This window comes from Herpailurus yagouaroundi, unplaced genomic scaffold (genome assembly GCF_014898765.1).
Source record: "Herpailurus yagouaroundi ecotype Mexico unplaced genomic scaffold, PumYag 159, whole genome shotgun sequence".
Taxonomy (NCBI): Eukaryota; Metazoa; Chordata; class Mammalia; order Carnivora; family Felidae; genus Herpailurus; species Herpailurus yagouaroundi.
In genome coordinates this window covers 29798118-29819100 of record NW_024412400.1, presented here as the reverse complement: position 1 = coordinate 29819100, position 20983 = coordinate 29798118, and the positions used below count along the sequence as shown (strand labels likewise).

Here is a 20983-nt window from a genome sequence, read left to right as displayed (position 1 = left end):
CCTGAAATCATTGTTGCACTATATGCTAACTAACTTGGATGTAAATTAAAAATAATAAAATAAAATTCCACATGGTTTCCATCTTCCATTTCACCAGCAGGATATAGATATCAAACAAAGTTGTTTCTTTTCCCTTCTAGATGTGATTATAAAATAATTATAAATGCAAAAAAGTCTTTTATATTAAAAATAGCTATTTTAAAACAGAGAGGCAAACCGTAAGAGACTCTAAATAGAACAAACTGAGAGTTGATGGAGGGAGGTGTGTGGAGGGATGGGCGAAATGGTTGACAGGCATTAAGGAGGACACTTGTTCAGATGAGCACTAGGCGTCATATGTAAGTGATGAAGCACTAAATTCTATTCCTGAAACGAATACTATGCTATATATTAACTAACTTGAATTTAAATTAAAAAAGTAAAAAGAATAGCTATTTTTTTTTTTTTAATTTTTTTTTTTCAACGTTTATTTATTTTTGGGACAGAGAGAGACAGAGCATGAACGGGGGAGGAGCAGAGAGAGAGGGAGACACAGAATCGGAAACAGGCTCCAGGCTCTGAGCCATCAGCCCAGAGCCCGACACGGGGCTCGAACTCACGGAGCGCGAGATCGTGACCTGGCTGAAGTTGGACGCTTAACTGACTGCGCCACCCAGGCGCCCCAAGAATAGCTATTTTAAACATTACTTTCCAGGATATTTTCTATTTTCATATTGCCTTTGTGTATCATATCACCTTTGTTTCCTTCTAAGCTTATTCATCCTCACCTATCTCTAAAATTATAAATACACTATTAACCCTTTTTCTTTATATAATGAATCTGAAGTTCAAAGAGTCTCCTGATGTATTGATCAGTAAATGTTCTAGATAAAACTGTGCTTCTTCAGAGTATGAATAAGAGTAATCTAAATACTTGTATGAAGTAGGAAAATTTTATTTATTAAGTTTTATTTTATATGGCAATAGTTTAAAAATTACAGTGTTAATATCTGTTGGAGATGAGGATAGAAATGAGAAGGTGGCACTGTAACAGTGTTATGGGTTCTGAAGTCAGACAGCCTTTGATTTATATATCATTTCTGCAGTTAACTGTATGACTTTAGGCACATTACTTAACTTCTTTAATCCTGAGATTCCTCTTGAAGAAAGGCTATAGATATACTAGTATTATCAACCTCATAGTGTCACGAGCACTAATTACATGTATGTGCTTTACATGTACATGAATAAATGAAGAATCCGTGAATAGCTTCCAGGCTTGTTGAGATCCCATAAAGCAGTGGCAAACTTGTCTTGTAAAGGACAGGATGGTAAATACTATAGGCTTTGTCAGTCACATTCTGTCTCTGTATGTATTTTATTTTGTTTTGATTATGTTTTTACAACCATTTAAAAATGCAAAAACCATTCTTTTTTTTTTTTAATGTTTATTTTTGAGAGAGAGAGAGAGACAGAGCATGAGCAGGGAAAGGGCAGAGAGAGAGGGAGACACAGACTTTGAAGCAATTTCCAGGCTCTGAGCTGTCGGCACAGAGCCTGACATGGGGCTTGAACCTGCGAACCATGAGATCATTACCTGAGCCGAAGTCAGATGCTTAACCGCCTGAGCCACCCAGGTGCCCCTAAAAACCATTTTTAACTCACAGTCTGTGAGCCCAGTTTGACCCCTAACCTGTAGTTTGCCAATCCCTGTACATAGCACCACTAGGGTTTCTAAAAACCTTACCGAGTTTTGCCCTTTTAAACTTTTAGCCTTGATTTGACAATGTTTATTGTATATTAGGTATTATTTTTTTAGTTTCTGACATTTATGTTTTTATACACCTGTTTTGTTTTTTTTCCTACCCATCTATAAGCAAACTTGATTCTAAAATGAAATAGTTGAGACCATTTGCTTGGGTTCTTAATCAGTTCTCTTAAATCCATATAGTAGCTAAGTAGCTGCAATTTTAATATGGAAATTTTAGGAGTTTACTTCTGTTTTTTCCTTAATGATATTTTCTCAATTCTGTTGTGAATTATTAAAACAAGTTTTGGAACTGAGATAGACCCAGTTACTGGAGCTTCAAAATTTTCAACTAATTCGGAGTTTCTAGTATAGTAAGAACATTTAGAACAGTAACATGATTGCTGTTATCATTCCGAAGGTGGAAATAGTGACAATACTCTTGGTAACCAAGAGGATGGGTTCATATCTTTTCTTCATTGTGTACTTACTGAGCCTTAATTTTTTTTTAAGTGTGGTCACAATTCTCAGGCTCCCTGTTACCTTTGTATCTGGTAGAATACATTTCTTTGTCTCTTTCAGTTGAAGCTGCCAAGTCTGAAGTTGAGCCCTTTAATGACTGTACTCATATTTCCCTGAAAGAAGAAAACCAGTCTTCTGTCACTCATTGCCATCCTGACGCTTCTACAATTACTGAAGAAGGTTTATTTAGCCAAAAGAGTTTCCTTGTTGTGGGTTTTAGTAGTGAAAATGAATCTAATATTGCAAACGTCATAAGAGAAAATGCTGGAAAAGTTGTCTCCCTTCAGAGCAGAATTGTTGCTGATTATGCTGTGGTTCCTCTGCTGGGGTGTGAAGTAGAAGCAACTGTAGGAGAAGTCGTTACAAATACGTGGCTGGTAAGAAAACCCTGGAGTAGTTGAAATGTAGTGTGGAAGGATGTCAGATGCGAAGGATGTCAGATGCCGGAAGTGTTCATGTGTATTTCCTAGGCAGTGCAGTGCAGTTTAGGTATATTGGTATTTATGTTTGAGCAGTTTAGATTTTGCTTTTAGCAAAAGAAATTCTAAGATCTGAAAATGTGCAAGCTTCTTGGTCCTGGTCCTGGTAGAGTAGAGCTTATTGTTTCCTTGGGGCCACAAGAGCAGCTTTCCTTCTAAGACAGTTATTCCAGGTCATCTTGTACTGGTTCAGTCTTCCCTGTTTTCTCACAACCAAAGCATGACAGGCACTTTTGTATTGTTGCTTGTTACTGGCTGAACACTGGTAACTTCACCATTTTTTTTTTAAGTTTACAAGAATTAAAAAAATTTATAAACTAATACTTTGGAAGACATTAAATTTAAAGCAATATTTCCTAATTTTGGTGATAAACCTGACTGATCTTAATATCCTATACAATTTGATTTTTTTTAATCATAATTTGGAATATATTGAGAATGAGCATGCACAAGGTTATATTAAAGTAAAATTGCTTTTCATCTAAACTAAAATTACTGTTGTAACTAACCCAGTATTAACCACTGGTTGCTCATTTCAGGTTGCTGTTATTGTTTCTCTTGTTTTTAAAAGGTAACTTGCATAGACTATCAGACTTTAGTTGATCCGAAGTCAAATCCTCTCTTCATGCCAGTCTCAGTAATGGCAGGAATGACTCCTTTAGAGGATTGTGTTATTTCATTCAGCCAGTGTGCAGGAGCCGAAAAAGATTCGTTGATATTCTTAGCAAAACGCCTTGGAGCAAGGTATGAGGTATTTTTCACACACCTACTATCATGGTGTACTTTTTATGCTTTTGACTTAATTGGTGAATATTCAAATTGGAATTAGGCTGAGTGTCTTTATAATATTTATAGGAATTATGTAGTGTACCTGCGTGATGGTTCAGGGTTACTAGATGGATTCCTGGCAGATGTTAAGATCACGGGCATTAATGCTTACCTACCAGGAAAGGGAAAATCTAAAGCTGATACAAGGGCTGTTATTGAATATTACACATCTAAGCATTATTCCCTTCCATGTACCATATGGATGATTGATTCTTTTTCAGTAATTCTTGGGAAGGGAAAAAAAAAAACCTTAAAAGTTACTTCCAAAATCCATGTGAGCCCAACCCCTAAGTGAACTTTAAGTGGTGGCTGTTTTAAAAGGAAGTACCAAACTGTTATATATATGGTAAATGTAAATGGACTAAACTTTTATATTAAAAGTTCTTTTGTCTCTCAAAAATAAGAAGAAATTTTTTTAAAAAATTCTTTTAGGTTAGATCTTGAAGCAACACTTAAAATGATTTTAAACAGGAGACATACCTAAAACAAATTGATTTGAGAACATCTCAGAAAAAAAAAAAAAGATGGGCAAAGGTATGTCAAAGAAATGCAAACAAAAAGAAAGAAGGAGTTGCAGTTCTAATGCCAGACAAGTTTGGGTTCAATTAAAAAGGTGTTAAATAAGAAAAAGAATAGCACCGTAAGTAAAGAGCTATTTACACTGAAGGTTTTATTTACACTCACACACACACCCACACACACCACAAAGAACATGACTGTCATGCATAAGACAAAACTTAGGAGATAGGAGGTGGAATCAACAGGAATACATGACTTGTAGGAGACTTTAACTCTCATCTTTTACTTCATGACAGGTCAAATAGAAAACAGGGAAAGATCTAGATTTCAGTAGCATAGTCCCCTATCCTGAAAAAGTGAATATACCTTTTCCAGTGCCTGTGGAACACTTATAAACATTGCCTGTGAAATTGGCCACAAAGAAAACCTCAGTAAATTTCCTAAACTAGAAAGAGCACAGACCATATTCTCTAATCACAGTGCAAAAAGATTAGAAATGAGTAGTAGAAATAGAAAATGAAAAGATCTTATTAACTGGACATTTTAGAACTGTTTTTCATAACTCTTGGTTCCAAGAGGAATTCAAAACCATTTATATACCTAGAAATCATTATCAACCGAATGGTAATAAGCAATTCCAGTGCCTAGATTGTGATGTTAAAAATACCATTTCCCACTAAAAGAAATTAAAATGTAAAGAAATGATTAAGTTCACAAAAGGTGCCAGTAAGTCTGGAATATTGTCAGACCAGATAGCAAGGACTACTAAGGAAGTTGTGTGCAAAGGACCTCCGCTGGCCAAAGACAGGAAAATTTATGTGTCACCAGAGATCATAATGGCAGTGGATGCAAACACTTCAAATAATATTAAATGAAGACTTTATAATGACACCAAAGAAAGCTAATTGGTCATGTTGAAAGATGCTAGGAAACCAGCTCTTTTTTCTTTCTTTCTTTCTTTCTTTCTTTCTTTCTTTCTTTCTTTCTTTCTTTCTTTCTTTCTTTCTTCCTTTCCTTTCCTTTCCTTTCCTTTCCTTTCCTTTCCTTTTCTTTTCTTTTCTTTTCTTTTCTTTTCTTTTCTTTTCTTTTCTTCTTTTTCTTTTGTGAGAGAGAGAGAAATGAGGCTCACTCGATGTGGGGCTTGGGCTCACCTGAAGCAGGACCAGCTCATTATTTTGAAAGTGTTAGATAAAGAGAAAGGATCAAGTATTTATCCAGTCTTTCCTATGTAATCGGTATCAGAGTACCATAATAACGGATAAGACAGAGTTTCCCTTTCAGAGGTATTCCAACAAATAAATGAAGGATCGGGTTATAACTCATAATATCATATATGATATATATGATAGCGTCGAGTCTTGAAAATCAGTAATCACATAATAAAGAGGAAAACAGACATTATATGTCTCTTAATGTAGAGCATGGTGCCACCTTGAAGTGGCCTTACCACAGTGATGTGACGTCAGTCTGATGAAGCCTTTAGATTCAACTACTGATTCATAGGAAGTAGGAGAGTAGTATGTTAAACTAGAGCATAGAATGCAGTCAGCAAAATCAGACTTGGAGATAACCTTATGTTATAAATAATACAGTGTCTTCACAAATATACATTAAGAGAATAGGGAAAAGGACGAATCCTATAAGCTAAAAGACCAAAACAAGCAAACATGTAGGGTGCCTGCATGGCTCAGTCAATTTAGCGTTAAGACTCTTTGATTTCAGTTCAGGTCATGATCTCACAGTTCATGAGGTCAAGCCTCATGTTGGGCTCTGTGCTGACAGTGTGGAGCCTGCTTGGGATTCTCATTCTCTCTCTCTCTCTGCCCCTCCTCTGCTTGCGCACTCGCTCGCTCTCCATCTTTCTCAAAAATAAACTTTACTTATATAGATTTAGTGTTTAAGGATGCACTCTGTGATAAACCTAGAAGGTAAGGAGTGATTACCATAAATACCCAAATAGTGGCTACTGTTATTAAGAAGGGAGGGATGGTGGGGTTGTAATTGAGTAAGGGACATGTTGGAAAGGTTCTGGAGTAGCTGGCAAGATTCTGTCATCTGATGTAGGTAGTAGATACAAGGGTTTTCACCTTATAATAATGCTCTAAATTATATATTTCCTTTTTTGTTGTGTCCTGTATTTGAATTATACTAAACAATAAAAAACGTTTAAAAAAACCCTGAAGTTGCATGGGGTGCGTAGGAGGCTCAGTCAGTTAAGCATCCAACTTCGGCTCAGATCATGATCTCACGGTGCATGGGGTCGAGCCCCACGTCAGGCTCTGTGCTGAGAGCCATGAACCTGGAGCCTGCTTTGGATTCTTTGTCTTCCTTTCTCTGCCCCTCCTCCACTTGTGCTCTGTCTCTCTCTCTCTCTCTCTCTCTCTCAAAAATGCATAAATACTAAAAACAAAACCCTGAAGTTGTAGAAAATCTAGAAAGTAACAATAGCAAAAGAATGAGATCAGACTCCATGGGGTAGACCAAAGCAATGCTCAGAGAAAAATGCAGTAAAATGGCTATGTAGGAAACTAATATACAGAAACCATTGACATTCATACAACCAGTTAGAAAAGCTAATGAAAGCTAAGGTTACAATGAGAGATAAAATACCAACAGATTTAACATGAAACTTGGAAGACTTATAGAAGCTTATAAAACTCTATTAAGGGAACAATAGAAAAGATACACATGTTCTTGGAAAGAAGATTATAAAGTTTCTATTTCCCCTACATTGATATATAAATTTAACATCCCAGTAAAAGTACCATCCAAAGTTTTTAGGGAGGGCAATAAGCAAACATTCTTAATTTCATTAGAAAAGGTTAGAAGCAGGAAAGTTGTGAGATGGAGCCCCACATTGGTCTCTGTGCTGAGCATGGAGCCTGCTTGGGATTCTCTCTTTACCTCTCTCTCTCTGCGCCCTATCCCGCCCCAAAATAAATAAACATTTTTTTTAAAAGGGTATCAAATGAGATTATGTGTGAAGATGCTTTGGGAAGACATAGTGAGCTAGAAAGATGAGCAGTCAGTTAAGCATCCAACTGTTATTCATAACCTTTCTATGCTCCCTAGTTCCATGCCTCCTTTTGGGAAGAAAGGCCAAGGTGGGTAGGTGAGACTAAGGAGGTAATTTTCCTGGTTAGTTCTTGAAAGTCTAATTTGCTAATGTTGTTATAAAAAGTTTTATTGTAGCAATGCATTTTTACATTGGAGTAAGCATTTGTAAGAGGATTCTTAAGTGTATCAAATTTTTATCAGCAAGTATGATCTTAGAACGCTAACAACAGTTGTATTAGAAACTTTCTTCTTAGTTTGCACACTAGTTGTATATATGACCATTTGCTTTTATTTAAATATACTTTTCAGAGTTCAAGAATACTTTGTTCGCAAATCCAATGCAAAGAAAGGCATGTTTGCCAGTACACATCTTGTATTGAAGGAACCAAGTGGTTCTAAATACGAAGCTGCCAAGAAGTGGAATTTACCGGCAGTCAACATATCATGGCTATTGGAGACTGCTAGAACGGGAAAGAGAGCAAGTGAAAGCCATTTTCTGATTGAAAAGTCAACTAAAGAAGGTTAGTACTTTTATTTTGTTCTTTTGTATGTATTTTTACAATTGGATGGTTCCTGGAATATGAATGTGCCAAAGCTTGTTTTTAGGAAAGTTCATTGAGTTTTGCTTTTCACATCGCATGTAGTGCATGTGATGTTGAACATTCCTTATCGGGTGGCAAAATAAACATGTTCATAGCACAGATGTTTAATTTGTATCTGCTCTCCACTGTAGGTACTGTCTGAAAGCTGGAACATACAAAACAACCTTCTAGCAATCTAGGGTCTCAACGTTTGAAGCCTTAAGATGTGGGCTCGGATCCCATTTACTGTTCCTTCTGTGGCTCACACTGACTATAATTCATGTGCTCTCCCTTCCTCTCCTCTTCGGACTTTTACATCTTTTCTCTAGCCTACTTCGTGCTTACCTCTTCATCCTTATCTTTCAGTTCTCAGCTGGAATGTCACTTTCCCTGGGAAACCTTCCTTAATCCACCAAGTACAGCCTTTGGCCAAAACTCCCTTCATTATGCCTTTTATACTTCTGATCCCAATATCCTAATTCTAGTTTGCTTTTGTGTCTTCCCACTCATTATAAGCTCTGAAAGGGCAAAAAATATGGATGTCTTGTGCATTATATATTTTTCCTTGGCTAGCACTGGGCTGGCATGGCCTAGCCATCTAATTGTTTTTGTTAAATATTGAAAAAAGGTAAGCGGATGGAAAGACACGGTAGCTTCTCTTCTAAGGTGATGGCATCTCTGTGCAAACTTCAGGGTCAAACCAGTATGTTGGGATTAGCTCTCAGAGCCATTACTTACCCAGACAGACTGGAAATTTTACAACTGAGGCAAAGTGATGTTTAGGACATATTAAGATTTCACCAAGGACTTTCCAAAAACTCCACTGTATTTGTTAACTCAGACTACACATAATTGGGATTTTTTTTTTTTTTAACTCTGCCATTGACTTAAGATGACACTTAGATAATTTTTGGCAAATTGTGAGCTTTATTGAGAATATTTCAAGTTAAACAAGATGAAATAGAAAATTTCATTAATTGTTTCAGCTGATGTGCTTTGTCTAATTCAGCATAGATTTTAATACATCATTTTGTTTTGTTTTGTTTTGTTTTTGAAAAGTGGGCATATGGGGGCACTTGGATGGTTCAGTCTGTTAAGCGTCCAGCTTCAGCTCAGGCCATGATCGCACAGTTTGCGCATTCAAGCCCCATGTCGGGCTCAGCACTCTCTGCCCCTCCCTCTCTCCCTGTCTCTCTGCCCCTTCCCCCCCTCACACTTTATTTTTCTCTAAAAATAAACGTTTAAAAGGTGGGTATATATAACTGTGGTTTAAAGTATACTTGAGAATTCATGTGAAAACTAACAAGGTATAAAAGATCACTTCAGGTGTGTCTCTTTAGAGACAGGTGATGACATTAGTGGCTCACATTTGTTTCTTTTCATTTTAAATCTCTAGAACAAGGTTTGGAAACTGAAATAACAAACAGGGTGAACGTATGCCCAGATACTGCAGAGCATCCTGTCACACACCTGGACACTCACAGGAAAACAGCCGTTACACCTTTAGATATGAACAGCTTTCAGAGTAAAGCTTTCCATGCCGTGATCTCCCAACACACCAAACAAGTGTCTGTGTCCCCACCAGTAGGACAGCCGCTTCAGAAGGAACCCTCCTTGCATCTGGATACACCATCAAAATTTCTGTCCAAAGACAAACTCTTCAAGCCTTCCTTTGATGTTAAGGTAACGTTCATAGAAAATGGTCCTGGAGTTAACAATTTCGTAATGTATAAAGTTAAAGCTCCAAATTCTGCATCACCTCTAAAGTTTGTAGTAGTAAGTTTTGTAGAGATATTGGAAGGTAGATTCATGTTATTGAGTCCCACCGTATACTCAGGGTTGAGATAACAACTGGAGATAAAATGGTGTGAAATCAGGACTGGGTTCAAGTCCTAGATCTGTCATGAACAGTGTGACTCTAGACAGATCATTTGGCATATCCAAGCATAGGTTTTTTTCTTTTGTACAAAGAGAATATCACTTGCCCTGAAAGCTCACAGATTTATCATAGGATCAAATGAAATGGTGTGATGAAATAATTTTATAAATCCTATAAACACATTGCTACTGATGTTTCAATTCTAGCAGTGCACTTGGTGCTTGCTTTCTGAGAATGTGTCTATTATCACCTTATTTTGCAGTCCTTTCCCTTGAAAAGATGAGTTAAATCTGCTTCTTTGTTTGATCTTCTGAGCACTTGAGTATGACACCCTTTCTAAAAAAAATTCATGCACAAATCAAGAGCTCATTTGACAATAATTGGTTTCCTTTTATTCCCCAAAGATGATTTTCTTTGTTATTCCTTTAACAGCTGTTGGCCTTTCAAGTGGCTATTCCAATCGGTGTTTATGATTTTTTACTTTTTATCTATGAACCTTTGCACAAGTATAGTTATTACTCATATATTAGAGTTTGCTGATAGGGTATTAAGAAACAACATTCTAATTTTACTGGTGCGTTTTGGAGTAGGCTTATAAAGTTTACAGGTTGTTCATCTTCAGAAAATAAATATGCATTGATAATTTGGACAATTTTCACCAAGCAAAACCTTTGCTGAGATCTCTTCTAAAGTAACATTTTGTAGTGTGATTAGCACTGCTTGTCATGCCTTAAGAAATAGAGGAAAACCACTGGTTTGATATCTGAGATCTAGAATCAGGCCTCTGCTTTGTTTCCTACTTCTTTCAACCTCTTTAGGCTCCATCATCCCCATCTATAAAATCATGAGGTATATTTAGATGGTCTCTCAGGTCTTATAGCTCACAGATTCTTTGAATAGTAAATGAAATGTTATTAGTAGGCAAGACAATAGAAGAAATATTCCCAGTCATTGAGACGGTTCTTCTTTAGATACCTTTCAGAAAGGTATGAAACACACTCAAAGATTTTATTGTTTAGAGTCATAGTTTACTTAGCAGTGTTTTTCTCTTTTTGGGGGCCGGGGGGAGGTTTGGTGGTTTTTGGTGATAAAATAGTGCTTCATCTTAAAATCAGTGGTTCTTCACATTGATGTAACATGGTATATTGAAATTTTTGCTCTGAAAACAGAAGAGCCCATGGAATAATTACAAAATTGGACATATGTTAGGCCTCACATTTTAAAAATCTCCTATATAAACTTAACTTTTAATTGATATACATCAGAAAAGTACAACAAATGTGCTGCTAAATGAGGTCAGAGTTAACAGCTGGGAGGCCACTGTATATGTTCAGAAAGAGATCACTGCCAATGCCATAGAACCTTCCTCATGCTGCTCCTCCTTCCTGTTTTCTCCTTACTTCTAACACTGTAGCTTTGTTATGCTTGTTTTTGACTCTTAAATATGTCGAATTATAATATGTATTCTTTTGAGTAATTTTTTTCCTTGAGCCTTCACTTGAAAGCTGTGTCCATTTCCCTGTAACTGCAGTTCATTGATTTCATAGGTGTGTAACATTCCATTATATGGACATGCCACAATTTACATATCCATTCCACTGTTGGTGAGCATTTAGGTGGCTGCTAGATTTTTGTTACATAATGTGGACATTCTTATGCATGTCTCTTGGAATATGTGTGCATGTATTTCTTTTTGATATATGCCTAAAAGTGAAATTGCTGGGTCATATTTCAACTTGAGGGGAGACTGACAAACTGTCAAAGTGGTATACCAGTTTATACTCCTACTAGTAATGTATGAAGCACCCAGCATTCCCCATCCTTGCCAGCAAGGAATTATAAGTTGAGGTTTTTCTAACTTTTCACTTGGAAATAATTTCTAACTTACAAAAAGTTGCAAAATGAAAATACTAGAAGGAATACTCATATACCAATTGTTCAGAAATGGAGTTTTCATTACTTTCCAGATGGAAAGACTGTGTTTTTAATTTCTTATTACATAGTGATCAGAGTGTTTATTTCTGTTTCATAGAACTTACTGATTTTTTATGTGTATTCCCTGTCATATCAGTATATAATAACATTTCTTGATTTTTGAGAACATTTTGTGAGAAGATACATTCTCTATCAGGGATAGTTTTTGCTACACACACACACACACACACACGTATAGACACACATACATATATATACAAACACATACATATACACAAACACACACCCCTGAAGATCAGACTTTACTGATTATGTTGTTTAGTTAGATCCTTTATAATAGTCTCTCCTAGATTTTGTTCATTTAACCCATCTCATAAGTGGTATATTCAGGTTTCCTAATATGGCGTGTTTCTTTTTTTTTCTTGCATCACATGTGGTTTTGTTTTAGATAGGTGATTGCTATGTTAATTAGTACATAGATATTTGTAACTGTTGGTGTAACTTGGAATGTGTCCTTTGTCTCATTTAACACTTTTTGGCTGGTGAAGTCTACTTTGGTATCAGGATTTCAATCCCTGCTGTTTTATTTTCTTTGCCTTATAAATCTGTGCGTTCCTTTATTTTGGCCTTTTGGATTGCTGTGTTTTAAATGTAGAATTAAGCATAGAACTGAGTTTTACTTTATGAGCCATTTTGAAAATTATTCTCTTTCAACTGAGGGACCTAAGCCCTTTCACATTTAATATGACTTATATTTGGTCTCAATTCTGTCATATGTTGTAATTATTTTATATGACATATGTGTGTACACTGTGTGTTTCTTCACATATTGTGTCCTCTGTTTTGGGATTTTTTTTTTCCTTTTCATATTTAGGAAAGGATTTGTTAGTTTTATTCTTATGGGGCCCTTAAGCCCCCTTCTTACTTAACCTTTTGTCAGTTTTAAATTATGTTTTGACCCCTACTTATTGCATCTGTTGCAGTCAATGATCTTATTCTGTTTCTCCATTTTCTCTCTTCCACTGTTTTTAATTATGTTTTTCTACTTTGTCAGGAAATAAAATGTTTATATAGTTTTTCAACCCATGGCCCTCACCCTTGTTTTAATCTTAACCCTACAATCAAATACGTGAAAGGCTTTCTGTCATCTTTTGGTAGGATGAAATTCATCCTCTAATAGAATACTCAGGAAGGTCACATGTGTGCAGTAGTTCCTGAGTTGTGCACATTCAGAACCTTTACCAAGGCTTTGATTATTCGACAGGTTGTAGTGTTCTTGGTTTGCGTTTTTGTTTTCGTGAGTTTCCTGAAAATGCTGCTCTGCTACTTTTCTTTGTGTATATTGTTTTTGAAAATTCTGATGCCAGTCTACATTTTTTTTGTAAGTTATTCCATCTTTTGTGCCTGAAGGCCATGTGGAGTTTTCTTTTACAAGGATATGTCTAGAATACTGATCATTCTCCATCAGTTTTCCCTAGAACATAGCAGGTTTTTAAATGTTTGGAATTCGGATCCTTCTCCAAATGTTTGGTCTGAGAGATAAGAAGAATGGAGATGCCAGTCAGCTGAGTTGAATGGAATGGATTGGGATCAGGGCCTCAGATCAAGAGTTTGTATTTTGGACACATAATGTTAGAGATGCCTGTTAGATATCCAAGTACTGTTGTCAAATAGGCAGTTACATGTAGAGCTTGAAGTTTGGGTAATGATCTGGACTAGAGAAAGAAATTTGGGAGTTGAGGTTTGTAGGTAATATTTAAAGCCATATAAAATTTAGATGCCAAGAGAGCAGAAGAAAAAAAGTCCAGGAATACTCTCAGGGGTTCACATTTAGAGGATGAAACAGCAGGGGTGACTGGAAAAGGAGCCACCAGTGAGGGGAGAGAAAGCCTGGAGATTGTCTTAGAGGTCACATAAGAAAGTATTTGAAGAAGTAGGGGTTAACTATTCAGATGCTGCTGAAAGTCAAGAGAGGTAAGAATCAAAAATTGGCCATTGGATTTAGCATTATGGAGGTCAGTGGTGATCTTAACAGGAAGAGTCTTGATGACGTGGTGTAAGTGCAAGCCAGTGTAGATTCATACAGGAATGCAGAAGTTTGGAGACATTGGATATAAACTATGCATTTGAGGAATCTCACCCTGTAAAGGGGAACCAAGAAATGGGATGGTTGCTGTAGGGCAGAGTACGGTTAAAAGAAGGTTGTTTTGTTTGCAAGGTCGAAAAAATAACTGTGTGCCAATATGGCCAATCTAGTAGATCCAGTTGATGATGCAGACAAAACGGGAGAATTGCGAAAGCCACATCTCTGAGCTGGTACGTGCTAGGAAGTACCAGAAAGCAAGCATTGTTAATGGCACAGGTGCAGAAAGAAGGTAGATGTGGTATGGGAGGTTCTGATTTTTTTTTTTTGTATGAAAAATCCTTTAAATGCTATATAGAAACCTTTAAAATTTTTTAGCAAATAGAAAGCCTTACCATGTTCTCACAGAAAAGATTAAACATTGTAAAGATCTATAAAGATAATATAAATCTTATTAAAAATGCAAGCAAAAAGAGTATTAAGAATCTAAAGAATAACTGAGGGTAAGCACTAGCCCTAATAGTTATTCATACATTGTATGAAGTTGCAGCAATTGAAGGAGTGTGTTATCACATGAGTACTCAATACACAGGATTACACCCATAGTTAGGAGAATGTATTATATGATAAAGGGGGCATTCAAATCAGGCAACTGGTTAACATCTGAGAATACACTTGGGATGAGAACTTAACCCTTACCCCTTACATCAGAATAAATTTCAGAGGATTAGATATTATTTACATACACAAAATGAAGGCATAAAAATTATAGAACAGACCTCGAGAGAGTCAGTTTGTTTTTCAGTAATCCCACCATTAGGAAGTCTTTTCTAACTATAACATACACCCTTAAGAAAGTAAAGGATTCTGGGGTGGCTCATTTGGTTAAGTGTTCGACTTCAGCTGAGGTCATGATCTCACGGTTTGTGAGTTCGAGCCCCACGTGGGGCTCTGTGCTGACAGCTCAGAGACTGGAGCCTGCTTTGGCTTCTGTGTTTCCTCTCTCTGCCCCTCCTCCACTTGTGCTCTGTCTCTCTCTGTCTCTCAGAAATACATAAATGTAAAAAAAAAAATCTTTTTAAAGTAAAGAATTCATATGAATCTGACAGCATTAAAAGAAATTCTCCACATTCAACTGCAGATTTTACAAATGTGCAATAAAAGTATTTCAAAATTCTCCATGGCAAAAATTTGACAACAAATTGGAAACAAATATATGTATATCTCAGTGGGTATGTATACATATAAATTTATGCAAATATTTAGGCAAGAGAATAAAAAAAAAAGACAAACCAATAGGAAAAATGGGCAAGAGCTAGGAAGACATAGCTGTCACAAAAACTTCAATAGAAATATTATACATACATAAAGATGTTTAATATCATTTGGTATAATAGGGTGAGAAATTAAATTTTTTTAACCTATCAGATGGGCAAAAAAGAAAAATCTGATTACCCACTGTGCTGTCAAGCATGTTGGGAAACATGCTTCAAGGCTCATGAGAATGTTAACATTGTTATATAAACTTTGCTTAAATGTTTCCCTTCACTCTTACATGGGAAAAATGGTGTGTGTGCAAGGTTCATTGCATCATTATTCTGGCAGAAGATTGTTAATCTAAATATTCATCAGGAGAGCAGTGCTAAATACAGTCAGCTGTCTGCATGGAATACTATACAGATGGGAAAGAGGGGCAGCAGCATGGGCCCCTTCCCATGAGGGAGCTGTGGGTGGCTTGGGAACAGGAATATATTTTGTTCCTTTGAGGATTTTTCACAATTCTCAGCTCAGTCTGACTTATTAACCTTATAATTCACATCTTGGTTATATCCATCCTTGTTTATCCGTTTCCTTCCATGTTTTTTGTTTGTTCATTTTGGTTTTTGGTGTCCTTAATTTTAACTGCACCTCCTAGTCTAAGATTTGGCTGAACATGGGTAGCACAGCTGAAAATGTAAGTGTGTTTGTCTCTTTGAACCCATTTGCTGGACAGTACAAAATTATTTTTCTTTATTGGGTTCAGATGCAGATAATATTTCATTCTTTTTGTTGTTTGGAGGAAAACTGGAGGAGGCTAAAGCTGTAATCCAGTTAATTTTGAGGATTCTCCTCTCTCTCCTCTCTTTGCCTCTCCTGTTTCCCTTTCCCTGTACTGTTTACGTTCCTCTTCTTTTATCTCTTCCCTTGTCTCCTTGTCTCCTCTTCCTCTTAACCTTTTTTTCCCTCTCCCTCACCATACATCTAGGATGCACTTGCAGCCTTGGAAACTCCAGGAGGTCCCAGCCAACAGAAAAGGAAACTGAGTACACCACTTTCAGAAGTCATTGTCAGAAACTTGAAACTTGCTGTGGCAAACAGCTCCCGAAATGCTGTTGCTCTTTCTGCCAGCCCTCAGCTGAAGGATGCCCAATCCAAGAAGGTAGAATTAGATTTCTTAATAAAAGCAAGTTGTATGTAAAATATTTCAAATAATAATAGTTGATCAGTTTTATTTTCTTTCCAGGAACAGGAAGAAGCTCCAAAGCCACTTCACAAGGTAGTGGTATGTGTTAGTAAGAAACTCAGTAAGAAGCAGAGTGAGCTGAATGGGATTGCAGCCTCTCTAGGAGCGGATTACAGGTAGTTGACACATCTTTCTGTTTGGTACTGTTATTGTCTAAATTTATAGGAAAACCTAAAGTTATTGTGAGCATCCACAAAGGAACATTTATTTTGCCTTTTCCTGTATTGTATTGTCTACAGTCTCCAGTTGATTTTTAATTTACTACATCCTTGAAAAATACCCTCTTCCATATCAATTCACTTTGATATGTGTATTTCATAGGGTGTAATGCACAAATATTTGAGAACCTATTTTGTGCCACTCACTATTCTGGAAACTTGGGTTCCATGAATTATGAATACAGTCTAGAAGAATCCTTGTCTTTAAGGAGTTTATAATCTAATAATACAGTTAATGAGATGAGGTCTGAGATTAAGCATATTTTTAGTAGTGATTTTCAGAGTAGAGCCCTGTGAGTAGTGCTAAAGTATTGCTACACTCCTGAATTAAAGTGGTCTTTTTTTTTTTTTTAATTTTTTTTTCAACGTTTTTTATTTATTTTTGGGACAGAGAGAGACAGAGCATGAACGGGGGAGGGGCAGAGAGAGAGGGAGACACAGAATCGGAAACAGGCTCCAGGCTCCAAGCCATCAGCCCAGAGCCTGACGCGGGGCTCGAACTCACGGACCGCGAGATCGTGACCTGGCTGAAGTCGCATGCTTAACCGACTGCGCCACCCAGGCGCCCCTAAAGTGGTCTTTTTTTTTTTTTTTTTTAATTTTTTTTTTTTTCAACGTTTATTTATTTTTGGGACAGAGAGAGACAGAGCAAAAGTGGTCTTTTTTTTTAAGGATGTTTTGATTTCTATTCATTGTTACTACTTTGGAGACCTGGGTTATCAGATCTGCCCCTCCTCCTGACAGCCAGGCTAGAGACAGGTCTCTAGCACAGATGGTGTGTGTGCCAGAGATCGAGAGGCCCTGGCCTATTACAGGCAGTCCTGGGTTGATCGTACTCCACTGTCTTCAGTGCTAGCTTTCTTGATCACTTGTATCCAACCGTTTGTGGCAGCATAATGATTGGTTCTTCAAGTAATAGACAGTTGGAGAAATATGTTTGGCTTCATCTTCCCTTTGGTAAGTCTTGTTTTAGTTAGTTTTCTGATAGATTAGATTGGGAGAATATAAAAATAAAAAGTATCTGGGATAGTTATAAGCATCTTAATGTATTTAATGTATCTGTTGTAGAAAAGAAAAGCTTTTTACTTGTAATTATTATTTGTATTACCTGTTTCATATGTTACTATATAATCTTATCGACTGTATAATTACATGTTACAGTATTTGTCTTACCTTTTACCAATTGCTGAGTTCTTAGCATGAGCCAAGCTTTGTCTCATTTCATTCTCACAAAAGTCCTATGAGGGTATATATATTTGTCAAAATTGAATGCTTTCTTTATTCTCTTTGGATGTGGACTTGATATAAGATGTAGAAGGAACCTATAGGACTTGTGTTTTAATAAGACTTAAAATGCCAGTCCTCTCAGTGTGAAAAATAGAATCTATTGCTGAAATTCCTAAAAAAGATATAACTGATTTAAAGTTTGCATTAAATCTGTTCCTGAAAGATTTCTCAGACTTGGTGATAAAAGAGAGGGAAGAACACTTTAACATGTAGAGTTTACAATACTTGATCCGTTCTCAAATAAAACTGTCCTAGAAGTTCCCATCCATAAGCTAGAACAGAACATCCTGAAGAGGTCATGACACTGCCTACCACTTCCTACAGTTTAAACATCTAGACCAGATCTCCTCAGCATGTCATAGCATTACCTCTACTAAATGGATTTCACAAATATAACTTAACTGCTTTCGTAATTTTATTTTTTTAGGTTTATTTTTTGAGAGAGAGAGAGCGTGAACAGGGGAGGAGCACAGAGAGAGGGAGACAGAATCCGAAGCAGGCTCCAGGTTCTGAACTGTTAGCACAGAGCCCAACGCGGGGCTCAAACCCACAAACTGTGAGATCATGACCTGAGCCAAAGTCAGACACTTAACCAACTGAGTGCCAGGTGCCCCAACTACTTTTGTAATTTTAAAAACTAAAAGTCATCAGAAGGCACGTAATCATAGGATATATATTTAATATGTAAATGCCTGTGCCTGATGACACTAGAAGAAAACAGAGTATTCTTATGTTTGCATACATATGTAAAATCACTTCAAACACTATAGCCACAAGGCTGAAACCAATGTAGAGACTCTGATACCATGAGCACCATTTCTGTTGGTAACAGGACTTTACCAAGAGTTGTTCATAGTTTGGCAAAGTTACAAATTAATCACAGTACAGTCCTCCATCCATTACTTAGTTGGATGTTTGGTATATTAGTGTATATTAAAAATGCAAAAACAAAACAAAACACTTGGGCTTGTAAGTAAAACAGGCTTCTAGACTCATCTAATTATAAACAAACTTTTTTTTTTTTTTTTACATCTGTGAATTTGTGTCAAGACATTAGAAAATCATGTAAGACATGGGATAATTGTATATATAACTATACTTCAGGATTTCTAGCATCCCTCGACTTTACTGAATGCCAGTAGCACCCTCCATCATATAAACACATTATTGTAACAACCAAAATCACTCTTACAAATCTACACAATAGCTTGTAAAGTAACAATTTTGCTGAAAGCACTGATCTAGACCAGAGGGTGGAACACAGTGTGCCTATTAGTTTACCTCTTATCTGTGGCTGCTTTCATACAAGGCAAGAGTTGAGTAGTTGGAAAAAGAGATTTTCGCTGCAAAGCCTAAAATAATTATCATCTGGCCTTTTAAGAAAAACTTTTTGGGGCACCTGGGTGGCTCAGTCTGTTATGTCTGACTCTTGATCTCAGCTCTGGTCTTGATCTCAGGGTTGTGAGTTGAAGCCCCGTGTTGGGCTCCATGCTGGGTTGTTAAGCCTACTTTAAAAAAAAAAAAAAAAAAGAAAGTTTTCTAATCCCTGGTCTAAACCATTTATAACCATTGAGAGTCTGTCCTTGAAGGATCTCTGAGGACTAAAACCCATAGTTTCTATATTATCACAGTGAGTAATGAAGCAAGATGACTCAGGCAAAAACATTCTTCTATTTTAAAAATTATTTTTATGATTTATTTACATTTGTATTATTTTCCCTAACATCAGAAATAGGAACAACCATTAGAAAGACTAACAACTCGCGGTGCCTGGGTGGCTCAGTCAGTTAATTGTCCAACTCTTGATCTCAGCTCAGGTCTTTAGCTTACTGACAGCACACAGCCTGCTTGGGATCTCTCTCCCTCTCTTTTCTCTCTGCCTCTCACTGGGCATAAAGCCTACTTAAAAAAAGAAAGACTAACAACTAAATTAGGCAAGGTGTTCTTTACTATTATTTTTAAGGAAACACAATAGAGTAAGAAATAGAGATGTTTATAATATAATCTAGAAGGAAATATGCCTTAATTAATTTGACTATTTAAAAACCCTAAAGATATATTTTTTTAAATGTTTGCTTACTTTGGGAGAGGGCACATACATGAGAGAGAGTGTGGCGCAAGCAGGGGAGGGAGAGACCGAGAATCCCAAGCAGGCTGCATGTTCATGGAGCTGTCACAACTGTGGGATCATGACCTGGGCCAAAATCAAGAGTCAGATGCTTAACCAGGGATATTTCTTAGTTAGGAAATGGAAAGTATGTTAAATGTCCATAAAGAGAAAACTCTATTTAACTTTGGTGATTTTATGCAGAAATATAATTTTACTTTCTCTTTGGCTTTTACTTGATCTTTTGAAGGATGGCACATATTTTACAATTTTTAGATTACTTTCCTAGATCAGGAAACTGTTACGTGGGAAGAGTCAGGAGATTGTAGCATTATGTATTAGTTAATATGGGTTTTGAAGTCAAAACTACCACTTACTGAATATCCTAAAACATGTTACTTAATTGTGTCCTTTAGTTTTCTTATCTGTACAGTTTTAATATAATAATATATAATAATACCAGCGTGTTAGGATTGTTGCGAGGAATGGCTGAGATAATGTTTCAAGTACATAGTTTATTACAGGGCATAGAGCAAATGTACAGTGACCAGTGACCTCCAACAACCAGAGGACAGGTTGGATGTTTTGCCTATTTTATTGATTTGAAAATACCTTTATTGTTACTATAAAGTGATACTCATTGTAAAAAGAAAATTTAAACAATTCGGAAAAGTATAAAGAAGGAAGTAATACTTTTAAAGACTGTCTTTCCTGGTATCTCTCTGTATTTACATACCTAGTGTGTGTAAAATTTGACCCCCCCAGCCCCCCCAAAAAAGCCTGTCATTTAATGTTCATGTTTACTCCAGATCTTAGAAGTTTTTTGAAGGTAAATATATTCATAGAGAGTAATGATCGTCTTAAATTTATTTAGCTATTTCTCTTAGTTATTTGTTAAAATTTGGTTGTTTTCAGATGGAGTTTTGATGAAACGGTGACTCATTTCATTTATCAAGGCCGACCAAATGACACTAACCGAGAATATAAATCTGTAAAAGAAAAAGGAGTACACATTGTTTCAGAGCACTGGCTTTTAGAAGTAAGCAATACTTTTTTTTCCTTTTCTATTAAATGAGAATGTATATAAACATTTGCAGACATAAGCTAGTGTCCATATATGTAAACAAGTTTGATAACCTTAGTTAACAGTGCACATTTCATTTCTTTGGCATTAAAAACTTAAGATCTTTCGTCCCTAAATACTTAAACAAGTCTTTTTTTTTTTTTTTTTTTTTTTTTTTTTGTTTTTTTTTTTTTTT

General features: G+C 36.3%; 1 protein-coding gene across 4 annotated transcripts in view; it reads left to right on the top strand.

Annotated features, from left to right (window-relative positions):
• TOPBP1 (DNA topoisomerase II binding protein 1) overlaps nt 1-20983 on the top strand; it is a 62626-nt gene that overhangs the window by 18398 nt on the left and 23245 nt on the right. For all 4 annotated transcript variants that reach the window (XM_040480224.1, XM_040480225.1, XM_040480227.1 and 1 more), the window contains 7 exons: nt 2309-2625; nt 3299-3471; nt 7441-7652; nt 9109-9395; nt 15855-16028; nt 16113-16228; nt 20640-20763. In XM_040480224.1, the coding sequence (XP_040336158.1) occupies nt 2309-2625; nt 3299-3471; nt 7441-7652; nt 9109-9395; nt 15855-16028; nt 16113-16228; nt 20640-20763 (1403 nt within the window). The remainder of the gene's footprint in view (nt 1-2308; nt 2626-3298; nt 3472-7440; nt 7653-9108; nt 9396-15854; nt 16029-16112; nt 16229-20639; nt 20764-20983) is intronic.